Genomic DNA, 15,326 nt, shown 5'->3' on the forward strand with positions numbered 1-15,326 from the left:
CTGTGTTTGTCGTCGCTTTTCTCGTCGCCACTTCTTCGTGAAGAGGTTAAAACCTGTACATCACAATCGTCTGGCCTTTGCATAGCCATCGTGACGTCTGCATGCGACAGTTTTAATAACAACACGTAAAAACGCCGGAGCAACACGCGATCCCATTGACCCTACCGCAGCGTCTCGAGAGCGCAGGGCGACAAAGCGTGCCGTGTGCAGCGCGCCGGCCGGTGCGAGAGTGAAATCCGAGGAGGAAAGCGGCCGAAGGGAGGAGAGTGTCGCTACTTTCAAAAATAGAGGGGCTTTAGAGCCTACTACATTGCAGCGCCACCTAACAATTTTGAAAAGAAACAAATACAAGGCTGTTGGAGACTTCGTCAGAATAGATAGTACTACTAAGAAGCGACACTAGACCTCCGGAAATACCTCATATGAAACCGAAACTGGCCGGTGAACAGCTGGTGGTGTTCAAGGCCAATTGGAAGCGTTCTCCTCGTCTGAACTGATACCCGACGACTTGGTGTTATCGTTTGACTTTCAGCGGAAGCTCTTATCGCAAAAGCAAGGCGTAGATAAAGTGGAAGCGCGAGCGGCATGCTTGTTTTGAGGAGCAGTAGCGGGGAACGGAGGCGCCATGGCAAATGAGCTTGTAGTTGGGTAACTGCGTAGTAGCGCCAAATATGAATTTCGCAATGTAAAAACGAAACCGAAACTGCTGGAAACTGGTTGAAAATGGCAGGCACACTTGCTAGACATGCGGGGGACCATCAGAAATAAGCTTTGGGAGAATAAAGCTGCCCTTTGACCGAACCAAAGATCATAAGTGAATAGCTGGGGCTATTTTCAAGTAATTATCACCTCTCAACACTGTCGGATTACAAAGTTGACCGCATTATTTGGTATTTGACTTGCCAGGAGCCTTTTGACAAAAAAAATATTATGGTAATGCAGCCTAACCACGATCTGCATCCTTTTTTCTCAAGTGCAGCAGCCACGCCCCCTTCCTCAAAAACGCACGCAGCTAAGCTCGCAAAAAACGCCGTCAAAAATCCCAATGTCGCCGGAGCGGGAAAATTTAAACTGATTCTAAAAGGGCAGTGCCCAGACTAACCACAGGCCGCATTAAGTGTACGAGAAACAACTACAACATGTTGAAATAGGCAATATAAATCATCAATCACCGGTGATCGATTTGAATAGGCGTGGTAACGAAAGAGTTAAGGCCCCCACCCCACACCATATTTGAAGTGGTGGCCATCTTTTGTGGTGTGCTAGATGTGCAAGTGGTCTATGTATTGCCACCGTGGTTCCGGCAGTTGCAAAAAGTGTATTGGCAGAAGACACACATATCAACACGTTCCAATGTTGCGACTAAGCGCCTGCGACCACTTTAGGTGGTGCGACGGCTGTTTGAGCTGCTGCTGGCAGCTCTTTCAGAGGCAGGCGTGGGACAAAATCAGTTCACCGACCTTGGTCACCACTGAGACCAGACGCCAGCCTGGTGAGCTGCGCCAGCATACCTTTGTGAAAACGTAGACTGCACTTGCCTCACTTCTTGATAGGTTGATGGGTGATAGTTTGTGTGGCCTTTAGATTGACAATCTGTTTTTCTGTTTTGAATTTTTCCCGTGACCAGGAGTATGCAAGATAAGGTTGTTCACAGTTTGCACATTACAATTGGCTAGAAGAACAGCTTTCGGATGGGTGGTAATGTCCTGTGCCCTTGGCACATTTCCCCAGCAGGTAGCAGTACTGTGTCCATAGCACTGACATTTGAAGCAGCGGCGTGATTTCGGAATGTATGGTTGAACATTGCAGTGAAGCACATCAGCAGCGACAGACTTAGGTAGAGTGCTTCAGTCAAAAGTTTGATAGTGTTGCATTTCTAGTTTTTGAATATTGCGCTTGATTGTTATTCTCTTGATAGTGGCTATGCCCTGGTGACGCATGCTATCAAGGAGGTCACAGTCCATATTGTTGTCATGTCTGTTTCCAAAACATGCCCTGTGATCTGTAGAGGCTGTGGTGTGGTGTCATGGATATTTTAAAGTCCTGCAGGTCAGGTTCAGTAGGCTGGTGGATTGTTTGCTTGTGAAAACTTTGCTCCTTTGCTTTGTAATTTGGACCAACAACACTACTAATAAACTTCACCATTACAAATACAGATATGATGGTCATTGGCAATTCTTTCTTGCATGATTCTATGACAAGGAAAAGGGGGAAGTTATCAGAGCTACTGAAGTTTACGTTAAGCAAGGGTTGGATGATGACATTGGCGTGAGCCCTTTTTGGGGCCCACAAGAGAGTGCTCAGAACATACCATATAGAACCCAAAAAAAAGGGGAATGGGTAGTGCAGAATCTATTGGGGTTTTCACCAAGTACGGCCCCAAAGCCCCCTGACTTGTACAGTCAGACAAGGAATTCCATCAACAGGAGCTCAGCCAAGGCTCCGCGGGCAATTGTTTGAGGCTTTGTCTCTTCCCCTTAAAACTCCTAGCCATGGTTGGTCACAGCTTGAGAGTAGGGGCTCGGAATCTGCGGTGTTGCCACTCATCGTCCCCATAATTACTCAAGGTACCCCATGCAGGAAGAACTGAAGCCCTTGATATGCACCTACTTATCAGAATTGGGAATGTGGGGCACACTAAATGGACACAGAAAGAAAAGCCAGCAGTCAAGTTCGGGTCCCACATGGGGCACATGTTTTTCTCCTGTTTGTTGTTGTTGTTGTTGTTTAAAGATACTATTTCAAAATTGAATTTCCTATGAAAAATGCCAATGCCCTCCTTGGAGTTCTTGATGAGACCAAAATGGTATTCCATAATTATTTGTTAGGAGTTGTGCACCCTGTTTTAGTTAGCATAGCAAAAACTGACGTGCATTTCACGTGCTCAAAAACTTGGCGTTTTCATAGCCAAACGCCAAATTTATGAGAAGCCAAGAACTGCAAATTTTACTTGAAAACAAAATTATTTGAAATCTTCCAACTCAATGTCCTTTCAAGCACTTGCACATTACTTAAAAATTGGATGCTGTCAATAAATGGCCTAAAAAACCACACTTACCTGGAGAGAGCTGGCAAGTGTCTTTGTATATTCCCGGGCCATTTCTACATTGTTCAAGGTTGTCTAAGGCAAATAAAAACAAAAAGAGGGAGAGAAAGCTTTAGCACTCAATTAAACACAAAATTGCTAAACACAAATCCCTAAATACAAGTTAAATGCAACTGCTACGAATGCAAAAGAAAAGAAAATTTGTATGGTCCAGAATTTACAATCCGTTCTGCTCAATTAAAAAAGGCACAAAAAATTAGGTTAGAAATATAAGGTTATGGCACGATAGCAAGTCAGTTGAATAAAAAAATTTCGGAGACATTGTCCCAAAGAAATGCAAGTTTCTCTAACATGTCTTTGCAAAGCTGTCAGCTGCAACCCCTCCAGATACTGTAACAGGGGAGCTTCCTGGGAAAGCTAGTCGCTGGTATGACCAGCTATCACACTGCAGGTCTAACCAACAGGTTATTCTAATTCATGGCTCCTCATCACACCACTCCTTGATTGCAGACATTTTTTTGTTCCTGAATGTTACGTGCAAACCGCATTGCACCTAAGCAAGCACGCCAGAATTAGCACACACCCGCTTTTCATGTGCAAAGTTTTTGTGCATTAAGTTATATTCACCAGTTAACCGTAAGGTTAAGTTCCACATTTAACTGAACAGCAAACACTATTTGCAAAGTAGTCTTTTTGTGCCGCTCACCACCATGCAGGTGATGGCTTGCTCTGCCCCCTCATGTTCGCAGCGCACATTTATCAAAACACATTGTAATAAAAATCTCACTTTTTAGGCAGCAACTGGCTACGAACTGATGCTAACTTCACGCTCTCTTGCAATGTGCAGCACCTGCACTACAGTTGCTACATATGTAGCTTGTTCTTGAAAGCAGCAAGAGCGCAACTTTAACTGGGCCCACACACTGAGGGCACGAGAACTCCGCAGGAAAGAAGTGTGAAAACTCCCACGAGTGTGGGCACAGCTTGCGCTACTCAAAACATTCTAGCTTCACTGGGGCGAGGAGATGGAAAGTAGAAACAGGTTGCCACCCCACTTACCACAAAGACAGCCCTGGCTTTTTCCACAGTTTCCGCTGGCTGCAGCCTTCCTTGCTGAAAGCTGCTCTGAATCATTGAGTATGCCTGACTCAGGTCCAAGATTCCTGATGGGGGAAAGCCCATCTTTAGGCGCTCCGAGAGCTCATCTGCAAAGTCCGTTTCCAACAGGGCACAACTGTGGTTCAGCATGGCACATGCGCCATCCACGCTACCACTCGAAAAGGCCCGCCTGGAAAAGAAACAAAAAACACACGTTGAAGAAAATACACGTGAGTTGTTTAAAACAATTTGCACTAAAAACATTTCCAACTTCATTTGAGTTGCCCATACAATGAATTAAATGAAGAGACAAATGAAAACAGTCTACAGGGATTGTGGAGACCATTCGAGTTACCTGAATGTCTGATCAAACAAACACTGACTCAATGTGTTACTGTATATGGTTCGGGAGGGGGTACTCAGCAATAGTCAGTACTGCAACTATTTATTGCAATCTGCCTCAAGCCTAACTTCAAGCCAATAAGAGAAGGTGCCTTTGCAGGGAATGCACTCTGCCTAAAACAAATGTGCAAAACAACCCCGTCCAATCACAGTTTCTGCCTGCAGGTAGCGTGACATGTCAACATCTGAATTTGGGACTTGGTGTAGCAACATCAAACCCCTGGCCTATAAGGCATATTGTAGTAAAGGGGAATTTATGCCAACTAGCATCATTTAAAGTGCGCAACAATGTTACTCTTTGCCGCCACAAGAAAAACAGCCACCCCTGCCAGGAATCAAAGCTACAAACTCAAAAAAAAAAAAAATTTGGCATTTTACGTGTCAAAACTGTACACTGGCTAAGAGGCGCACTCTAGTGGAGGGCTACAGATTAATTTAGACCACCCGGGGATCATTAACCACCCTCAATATCTTCGTCTATGGGTATTTCTGTTTTTCGCCTCCATCAGAAAAACAGCCTCCATCAAACCTGTGTACCCATGCTCAGCAGCACAACGCTTTAGCCTCTGAGCCACTGTGGCAGGTCACAACTACAACCGTATGCTCAGGTAGCAGAATGCCTCAGCCACCTAGACAGCATGCTGAAATAACAGCTAAGGTGTACTCGCTGGCCTTTAATTACCATGACTATAACACGTTCATTGAAGGGATGAAGATCATCTCTTAATGTAGACAACTCCCATGGATTGCAAAATAAAAAAAATCTTTAGAGCTAAGGCTCCGCCAGTTCCAAGTTTTCACAGCACGAGAGATGTGAACTAAGTGCTCCCTCACTCGGCCGGGAGAAACTTTGCACAACTGTTTGCCGGTAGTGAGGCCTTATCACTCATTATTATTATTATTATTAGTGTAGACCGCTTATAACGTATGTCGCGGGAGCCGCGAAAATCCGCACTATAAGCGGTACCGCACTATAACCAAAACGTACGCGAATTCAACCAAATCAAAGTGCAGTATTGGGCGAGTTGGTTATCCATCATTACTAAACAGCGCAACAAAAACACGGACTATAGCTGAGGTACGCTGCTCGTCCTGTGAGGTACACAGGACGAGCAGCTCGTCCTGTGTACCTCAGCTATAGTCCGTGTTTTTGTTGCGCTGTTTAGTAATGGTTCAACCAAATCACCACGTACCTCTCAAGTCATCCTAAATTTTTTATCACCCAAACGCACAGCGCCTAAAAACGAAGGAAGGGTCTTTATTTCGTATTATTTTTAACATCAGCCGCTGCTGCCGGGTCTCACATATTGCAAAAGCGCGGTCTTACAAACGGCGAGTGCGGCTTTAACTTCCGTTGTGTTTGTGTTTTGAAAGACCATGGCTGCGTTTTTTGCGTCTATGAAGGTACCGCAGGACATGATAAGAAAGGCCAGTGGGATTTTTTTTTTACCCCACCTTGCGTTCACGATGCGGAAGGCGGCTGCTTATCAGCGCAACGTACTAGTGGTGGAAATCTTCGCGCGGCTCGCTCGTTTGGGGAGAGCGGTGGCTTATCTGCACAACGTTCTAAAGCGTGAACCGCATGGAGCGATTTCTCGCGAAAACGTGCAGCGCACGCCGCAGGCGCGGCGACGCCGGCGTGGATACAACTGACGTAATGTGTACGGCGCGGTAAGAGGCGGCAACATGGCGTCGGCACTGGCCGTGAAGCGGTGCAGGCAGCTCCAGAGACCACATCCAACCGCTCGCTGAAATGCCGCACGAGGCGCAAGCGAAGATGCTCATGCAAGAAAAGAGCTGATAATGTGACCGCAAAGTGGAATATAAACTGCCATCCATGCTGCTTGTGAAAGCGCCCATCAAAAAATACCGCGGCGGTAAGCCTAAACTAAAGTCCCTTCATCTGATCGAGGGACTTTAGCCTAAACACCTCTGGCGCGGCTAGCCGGCTCGGAGCGCTTCGAATCTCCCGCCATTAGGTGCGCGTCTTTCCATTGGTGCAAGTCGTCAGGCTCCTCCCACTGCCACGCGAAGAAGCCACCGCGAGCGCGGAATCGTAGACGCGAGCATGAAAAAAACGCACGCGCAACGCCGACGTGCACAATTCGTGTGCGAAAACGGGCCATGCGGTTCACGATTAATAGAAACAACTTGCCACGCGCGGACGGGGAGCCGGTCGCTATCTTCCGAGGTGCATCAAGCAAGGGCAGCTGTGGTTATCACGTACGCGCGAACTAAAGGGTGCCTATTTTTTGCTTCTGTGTCGAAGTTAGAGGAGAGCAAGGGGTGCGCGCTGCGTCAGATGGCCGATTTCATCATTTCTTTTTTTCTTTTGCTACCCTAAAACGATGCCCCAGCTGCGTCGGTCGATGAGCAGACCCGCCGAAAAACCGCACTATAAACGGTATTGTGCTTCGGCCAACCGCATCTTAAGCGGTATGCTTATGCATTGAGTTCTATGGGAGGCAAACCGGTGGTCACGAAAACCCGCGTTATATCCGGTCCCGCACTATAAGCGGTTACGTTATAAATGGTCTACACTTATAACCTTGCTGCCGCCACTGTGCTTCATTATTGCGCAATAAGTCGAGAGTGTGGTAAGCAAGCGCTTAATTTCTTGTCGTGTTTTCCGCACCTGGAGGATCGAATATTACGTATAGTTTAACTTACACTATTTTCTAAAAACAATTTAACTTGTCCAGATTTGCAGCTGGCTTCATTCCCTTCATTAAAACTCGCTGCTAAATGTAATTCCGTACTTTACGTACAAGATCTTTGTCAATTAAGCCAATTATTGCCAATTCAGCCAACTATTGCACTGCCCTCTTCTGCATTCACAGCCAGAAGTTATAGCCCTGTACAAGCAAGCCCTAGCGAGTTGCTCAGCATGCTACACATTTACGAAGCTTGCATATCAGGCCAATGCACTCAACAAATTTGTCGCGTGCAACCTGGCCTTAATAATCATGCATAACCTGTTTATGCTAAGAATGAAAGTAATGGCTGCGGCCATAGGTTACACCTGAGCCCTTCAATGCTTTTCTGGTCGTGCAATTCCGCTGTAACGCTATGGAGAGCTTCGTGCGCAAAAGCACACTATGACACCACACTGCACTTTAAGGATACGTCAAGGGAAAACATTGAAGAAGCTGAGTCCGAAGGGAGCTGGAAATAAATATCTATCCGTGCAAACTGTTTCTTTCGCACCACGTCAATATGTCTCCCCTGCTTTCTGCATAGGCTTCAGTCCTAGGAGGTGTCAGAAATTAGTTTTGCATGCCACTCAATTTATCCACCTCATTGCGAGTTAAAAGAAAATAACTCGAAACTCAGTGCCGACGGCATGCAAGCACAGAGCACCATGGCCAAGCTATTTAGGATTTCCATGCACGCGAATTTTCCCTAGAAGCGAACAGCAGCATTTCCAGAGGTTCCATCGCCATGCTGTGAAATCGATTTTCACGGTTGAGTGCTGCAGCTGGGAAGGGCTACGAGGAGCGCTGTCAAAAGTAGGGAAAGAATTTTGACCATCTCGGAACCCAACTCCCCCTAAAGTCTACCACCCCTGGGCACTTAGAAATTTCTCAGAATCAAACCCAGACATCAGTCGACAGTTTTGAGCGAGTGTTCTGCCTGAAGCAGATTCCGGTAAGGGTTGCAATTACAAGACTTTCCTGTCGGCTTTATTTTGTAGCAACAATGGAGGGTATAATTACCAACACCGCGTTTGTATTGAGAAAGTGCCGCCAAAGGCGCTGCCGCGCGGCTACATGCATGGAGCAGTGGCGGCCGCCCGATGCCCTCCGATCTGCGGTGGCACCCCTCGCAGTAGCCTTTGTCCCCAAACGAAACTTGGGCGGGAGTTTCATGACCACAAAAGCATTGAAGAACTCTGGTTACACCAAACGCTTCTGTTTCTGTCCACGGTTTACAATACCATATACTGACCAGAAGTTGGTCACAGGGAAACTCTCCAGACAGGCATTTTAAGAAACAAAAATGAAAGACTAAAGATGGGGACCAGCCCTGCTGGATCATCAAAGTTTATCAGTCGACCCGCCTAGCAGTACCTTGCCAGAAGTCAGAAATATATGCATGGTATGGTAGTCTGCTCTACCAACTACATTAAAAATGCAAACACCCCTCAGAGGTGCAGCAAATCAACATGCCTACTTTTCAAATCAAACTATGGCTTAATGCACCTCTGACGTTTTACTGTGCGACTTTAATAATCAAGTAGTTGATGCAATATACAAGTGCACCAGGAGCCAACGCAACAAGCAGGACTTACTTGAGACACTTTTTCAGTATGAAGAAGACGTCATCCAGCATGCTCGAACACTGGGAATTTTCTTCTATGGTGTCAACTTCAATGGCCTGTTGAAATAAAAGTAAAGTCACGCTGTTTATTTTTTGCAAAATGAGGGACGTAGGAACAGGAGACAAAGATATATGGGCAGCTGCAGGGGGAAAGGGGAGGGGCTAGGGGGCAAAGCAGCTTTAGTTAAACTTGATAAATGCGTGAGAAACTCCATATTTTTCACGGAGCAAAAAAGCCCTGAAATACATTTTCAGCCTATTCTTGGCTTATGCTTAAATTTTTTAGAAATTCCGGATTTATTTCCATTCCATGTCCTGCAGGTAAAAATACTATTGCAGGATGCTAAAAAACAGAGAAGGCACTGCCACATCATAAAAAAACATACAAACAGATAACATGAACTCATTCTCACCTTTCTAACGGATTCGATAAGAAAATATTCTTCCATTATAATGTACGTGCTCACAATTTCTTGCATACATTTAGACAGTTCACTGTCTTTGATCTTTCTGTCAAACTGCTGGATTTTTTCTGTAAGTAGACATGAGAAAGCATTGCACCTGATGAGTTTTTGCAAAACGTTCTTGCAAATACAGCTTCTAAAGATCTTAAAGACCAGAGAGTAATACACAAAAGAATGTCTTCTTACACGGACTCGAACTGGTTTGATTCTACAAAATTTTAGCCCCTAGAAAGTGAAACTACTACCCGCACTAAAATCTTAACTCCCACTCCCCGCAAGTTTAGTTTTGGAAAGCTTTTGATAGAAGCCTCCCCCACCCTCTTTGTGTCTGAAGGGTTTCATGACATGGCAATACCTCCTTGCTTCCTGTGGATTCAGGAGCGAGGGCTTGGGAAGTGTACTTCCCCCGGTGTCAGAAAGAACTGAATAAAAAGTGTGCTGCTAGTTGTTAGTACATCTTTTTCGAGTGACTGTGCCACAGAAGCATGACAGTAAAATATGCTCTTAATATATTGTTTGTAGAAGAACTAAAAGGCATGTGTACATGATGTTGCTGACAGTACTGTTAGCTACTGGAACAGGCAGCCCACGAGCTTGCTCATCTACTAAAGTTCACCCTCAAGCAGGCCAAAACAGCACAAAAAACCACATACCAGATTTCACAGTGGGATCTTGGTACGCAACATCAAAGTCGCTCTAATGAAGAGATAAAAAAGAAAGCGTTAGAATGAAATTACACCCATACTGCAGAGAAATTAAATGCTGAATAATTGTACAGCCAACAATGAACAGTGTCAGCAGCTAAACAACTTAAGCAATAATGCTTTCAGTGCATTAGTGAATGCAAATATTGCAAGGCCTTGCACAACAGTGCCTTAATTATTTCTGTTAATGCTTATTCTTGAAAATGTCCTGTAATAAATTTCTCATCTTTATGGCTCAATTACTTCCGTTTTCCTCATTTCACTGGTTGTTTTACTGTCCATAATACAATTAAGTCATATTACTCTCAGCGGTTCAGACAATAAACTCCAACAGGCAGAACTACCAGTGCAATGAACAGTGAGATGTAAAATCGTGCCAGCTGTGTTTGTAGAATAATGCTGAGTATACTGCATGTCTTTTACACTCATTTTCAGTTGCATTTTGGCTGCACACACATGGTGTTGCGACGCTTTTATCTGTCCTTGTTTTCGCCTGTTTTTTTTTTTCTTCCCCTTTTCTTGTTCTGAAAGCAGTTTTGGCAGATACATTTATCTAAACTTTTTGGTGCGAGCTTAGCACTTTTGTTGCTTTGAATACGGTATTCCTGTTACTGGATGCCTTTCAGGGTTAAAAAAGTGATGACTAGTAACTGCCACCGATGTGGTTGCCGAAGCCACCTGAACTTGTTTCTGCCATTCACAAATTATCTACTATATGTGCTTGTTTTGTAGTGCAAGGGCAGCAAAGGCCAATGAGTGCCAGTGCAAACCACAAATTATTTTTTACCACTCGCACTTTGTAAACATCTTGCATAAATAAACACACAGCAAGAATGATAGTATTATGTTGCCTGGACCGGGGGTATACACTGATGGTCCCATAGTGTGCACGCTGGCAGGAGTAAACTCAGCACAGAACAATCTACTGGAAATCCTTCACTGCTGGGTGCGTCAGCGCACTGAAGCTTTTTATTACCTTTACGAAGCAAGCTTGTGGCACTTACAATGCAAGCCATGCATGCTAAAAAGGCGCGGTTGAGAAAAGCTAGGTGCAGAATGAACTTTTGAATAAACAACCGAAGTATGCCCAATGGAATGAGTCTTCAAGGTACTAGACTTTAAAATTACAAAATTTTAGAAAGCCCAATCAAAAATGAGTAGTGAAAAGGCAACACAATGAAATTAAAGAAAGAAAAGAAAAACATCACATGAGTAAATGAACATCAGAAATGCAGAATTTGCAGTAGTGAAAAGGCAACACAATGAAATTAAAGAAAGAAAAGAAAGACATCACATGAGTTAACGCAGATCAGCAATGCAGAATTTGCAGTTTTAAAATATACCACATCAGGGTATCCCAACACACTCAGTAGACTTACTGCCACTCTCCTCCGAATAAATCGGATGTAGAGTTCTGCTCGACTGTTCAACAGGGCCACTTCAGCGAGCAGAACGTCCAAATCTCGCGGGTCCAGCCTGCAAAAACAAAGTAAAAAGCAACAATTAACAGAAAAAAAAAAAGCAAGCAGTTCAAACAGAGGTGGCTAAAATGAGGCTTGAGAACCAGGACAAAATGCCTACTGCGTGGTCCGGCCACTAGGGCAGAACTGGGCACAGAAGCTAGGGGCCGGGTCAAACAGTTTCGAAATGAAACCTGCCCAGCTGAGCTGCCAGAGCAAAAGAGAGCATAACAGTTCACATACTCCATTGTTCGTGATGGTACTGCCTTTCGTACGCTTTCTCCTGTAAAAACACATTATGTGAGACGTAAAGAATTCAATGCGCAAAAAAACAGTGGCTTACCAAAAAAGGTTGTTTAAGAACATCCACCCTGATATACAAAGAATTAATACTTTACAGCGATTTTCTTTTTGTATGTGTGGTGCTCACTTCAATAGTGATTTCAGATAAGATCAAACAAAGTGTGGCTGGTCAACATTTTTAATTTGCTTGAATTTTTTTATATCATTCCCTCATAAATGTTATTTATAGATGCAGAAATATTTTAGCAAGAAAATACGTTGTCCAGCTGTAAAAAATCTCAGAATGCAACAAGGCAGGCCCAAGCAGCTACTTGACCGTGCCTCAGCCAACTTTAGTGACATCTATTTAACAGGGGTGAGACAGCTGAACCAGATTTGGGAGCAGTTTTCGGAGCAGCGAAATCTCGATTTTGGAGCAGAAGGACCTTGATTTGGAGCAGGTGTTGAGATTTATTATGTCACCTTAGAAGCCTAAAAATCAAATTTTTGGCAACTCGGGGGGAAGGGGGGAGTGCAATTTTCAATGGGTTTTCAACGTACACAACACATAAACAGCCATTCAATGAAGTTTTTTCAACTAGAGTATTACAAGGCACAAACTGCATACCTTTTTACATGCCATTTATAAATTCTTAGGCGCTATGCATAGATAACATGGAGTGCCGTTGAAAACATTGAATCGAAAAACTAAGCAATCCTAAGGCATTTTCATTGTCATGTGAATGCTGAAATTATTATTTTTGTAATCTGACTTGGCTTTACACACAATTGTAGAGGCATGGCAAAAGTTGCGCAAAGCGAGCTGAAAATTTTCGCACCCCACCAGCCCTGCCATTTCAATCCCCAAGGTGCGCATTCACTACGATCGCAATTTGAATAACGTCCGTATGTTTATCCACCTCCCTCTTGGCATTAAATTTAACTTCAGATAGATAAACCATTATTACTAGCGTGCAATAATAGCCCGTCCCGCTATCGGCCACTACTTGAACGTTTTGCGGCGATGTAGCCTTGGCCGCCACTTCTGCAGTGTCGATCGTCCCATTTCCGCCACTCGCAAGTTCGCTGTCAAAGGCAGCAATAATTCAGCGTTTTATTATAACACCGCAATGAGTCCGAAATTTCACTTCAAGCACACACCGCGCCTGTCACTCGAGGCCGAAACACGGCGAATTCACGGGCCCCACGTTGTTTTTGATGAACTCCCGTTCTTCGAGTCGCGCAACTTCCCTCAACAGATCAAACGACTAAATAAACCCAACCACCCCCATAACCAAAACCACAGTAGAAATCAGAGAAGAGCACTCTACTCTGCCTGAACCACGAGCAACTCCTTCGCCCGACGGCCATGTTTTCCAATATTCAACACACCAAGACGGCGGCACCCAGTAATGTCATTCCGGAGATACGGCGCTCCGAAAATTGCCGTCTTTTCATCAATTTTCACCAGTAGTTTGTCGCCTGAGTACACATACGTATTTTTTCTACAGGACTTTGCAATTGTTTTCCATGGGAAAACTTTAAAAATCTCCCAGAATTATAACATGTGCAACCCGACATGGTGACCTTCGAAAAAACTATCTTGGGGACAATTTTATGCGGGTTTTATTGAATGATCAATCGATTAAACCTTTACCAATAGGATCACCTTGGCGGTGCTGGAAAATTATGCCGTCAGTAAGCATTTTTCCCCACTGAAACTGGCGGGAGTGTTAAAATCCTTGGCTGTCAGACTGTTTTGGAGCAGTTTGGCGCAATTTTTGCAATTTTCGAGCTTTTGGAGCAGCCTGGCGCAGGAAAGCAGATTTGTATCAAAAGTGCGCAATATGCGCAGCTGTCTCACCCCTGATTTAAGAATATATTCACAAGAGTGAGTGGTTGGTAATTTTTATCCTTAGCCTACACATGGCATACATTTCTCTAAAATAATTGTGCTGCTTAGAAAAAATTATACATTCTTTGTAATAAAAGGCCAAATCTTGCTCAGAGATGAATCCTTTTTCGAACTTTGCAGGCAAATAACGTGCAAAGTTAGAATGTTAAAATTTTAACCAAGGATGCTCCTTACAAGCCTGAACCAGCGCTCTTATACAACATATAGTCAAGAAGAAACGGGCACACAAGTTTGTAGAAAAAACGGAAAATGTAAGTTTAGACGCATAAAAAAAAAAAAATGCCTCTACAATTTTCTGAAACCGAAAGTTTCTCTTCCCTAGTAGCAGTCAATATATAAATAGTCAGTCAAAGTGAAATCTTGATGCAATACTGCTTTTTGTCCTAAGAGCATGAGCTCAAAAGGAACAGTGGGGGTGTTGAATTGATTGAATCACCTGCCACAGCCAAAACACCTGCTGAACAAGCCCTATCAAGCCTGCAGTGCATGTCATTCCTTGCCATGCCTCGAGGAATTGTTCCCTTTATATTCACTCCTCCCCTTCCACGATGGTCAGTTCAAAAGTTAAACCCCAAAATGCCCCTGAAATGGCACTATCAGTAGTAGTCTCATAGTTTCGTTCTGTAGTTTCATCTATTGCACTCGCAAAAATTAATAGGCTCTTTTCTGCGCTTCATTACCCTCAGAGACAGTACCTCTTGCAGCCTGACCAGATTCAGGGAAAGCTGACAGTGGCCAGTTTCTGCACCCCGAAATTCCAGCACCAGCTCTCTAAACTGATGACAGCCAAATGAAAAAATACAACTTACTTGTCAACTTGCTTAGAACTCCGTAGGAGAGTTTGCACTTGCTGCGCCTGGTGGAAACAATAGCGCTCAATAATATTTCTCCGCAATCCCATTACTCAACATGCAACATTAAGGATTTAACAGCTCGGACAGCTCGGTCTTCTTTTGTACCACAGCATGCCCTGGAAACTCACAGCAACCAATGCTGATCACAGCATGCAACCAGCACTGAGCAATCTTTGCATGAAATTCCTGTTTGTAACAGTGGTGATAAAAACACTAACATAAAAGATGACTTACCCTATGTGCACGATTCTAACGCGCCCCCGATTGTAAACCGCACAGGTAAGTTGCCTGTGGCAGTTCGAGAAAATAATTTGAAGCCGGTTCTACCGTGCACACACTAAAAGACAACACTACGTACCTGGAAGAAGACATTTTATTTGATGCACGCAACTGTGGTAGCAAAATCCCTTGTGAATCATAAAATTGCTTATCCTGCTCCTGGTGACATTAAAACTAAAGCGGCAACACTAAAAGCCAATTTCGGTTTTGAGTCCCATTGTAACGTGCACGAAAATTTCAAGGCTCCTTATAGCGGGAAAAGGTGTGCCTTCGAATCGTGCAAATACAGTAGCTTCTAATTTTACCAAGCACACCATCTCTAATCTGAATTCTTTGAAGGCTGCTGCTAACATGCTTTCTGGCTAGGGCCAGGTAAAAAGAAAAAGAAGACCACCCCATTTCATGACTGGAAGCAACAAGCTGCTTGTTCTTCCCCAAATGCAAGAAACATGGTGATGCAACATGCTTTCCCAATGATTTTCTCCTATCACAATTACAGGAT

At 44.2% G+C, this 15,326-nt stretch overlaps 1 protein-coding gene across 2 annotated transcripts in view; it reads right to left on the reverse strand.

Moving 5' to 3' along the window:
• Cog4 (conserved oligomeric Golgi complex subunit 4) overlaps window positions 1-15,326 on the reverse strand; it is a 45,028-nt gene that overhangs the window by 19,835 nt on the left and 9,867 nt on the right. For both annotated transcript variants that reach the window (XM_077686654.1, XM_077686652.1), the window contains exons 9-15: window positions 14,501-14,547; window positions 11,414-11,510; window positions 9,984-10,026; window positions 9,280-9,398; window positions 8,838-8,923; window positions 4,106-4,334; window positions 3,059-3,121 (exon numbers count right to left, since the gene is read on the reverse strand). In XM_077686654.1, coding sequence (XP_077542780.1) covers window positions 3,059-3,121; window positions 4,106-4,334; window positions 8,838-8,923; window positions 9,280-9,398; window positions 9,984-10,026; window positions 11,414-11,510; window positions 14,501-14,547 — 684 coding nt within the window. The remainder of the gene's footprint in view (window positions 1-3,058; window positions 3,122-4,105; window positions 4,335-8,837; window positions 8,924-9,279; window positions 9,399-9,983; window positions 10,027-11,413; window positions 11,511-14,500; window positions 14,548-15,326) is intronic.

This window comes from Haemaphysalis longicornis, unplaced genomic scaffold, assembly GCF_048455015.1.
Source record: "Haemaphysalis longicornis isolate Haplotype H1 unplaced genomic scaffold, Haemaphysalis longicornis Haplotype H1 scaffold_1, whole genome shotgun sequence".
Lineage (NCBI taxonomy): Eukaryota > Metazoa > Arthropoda > Arachnida > Ixodida > Ixodidae > Haemaphysalis > Haemaphysalis longicornis.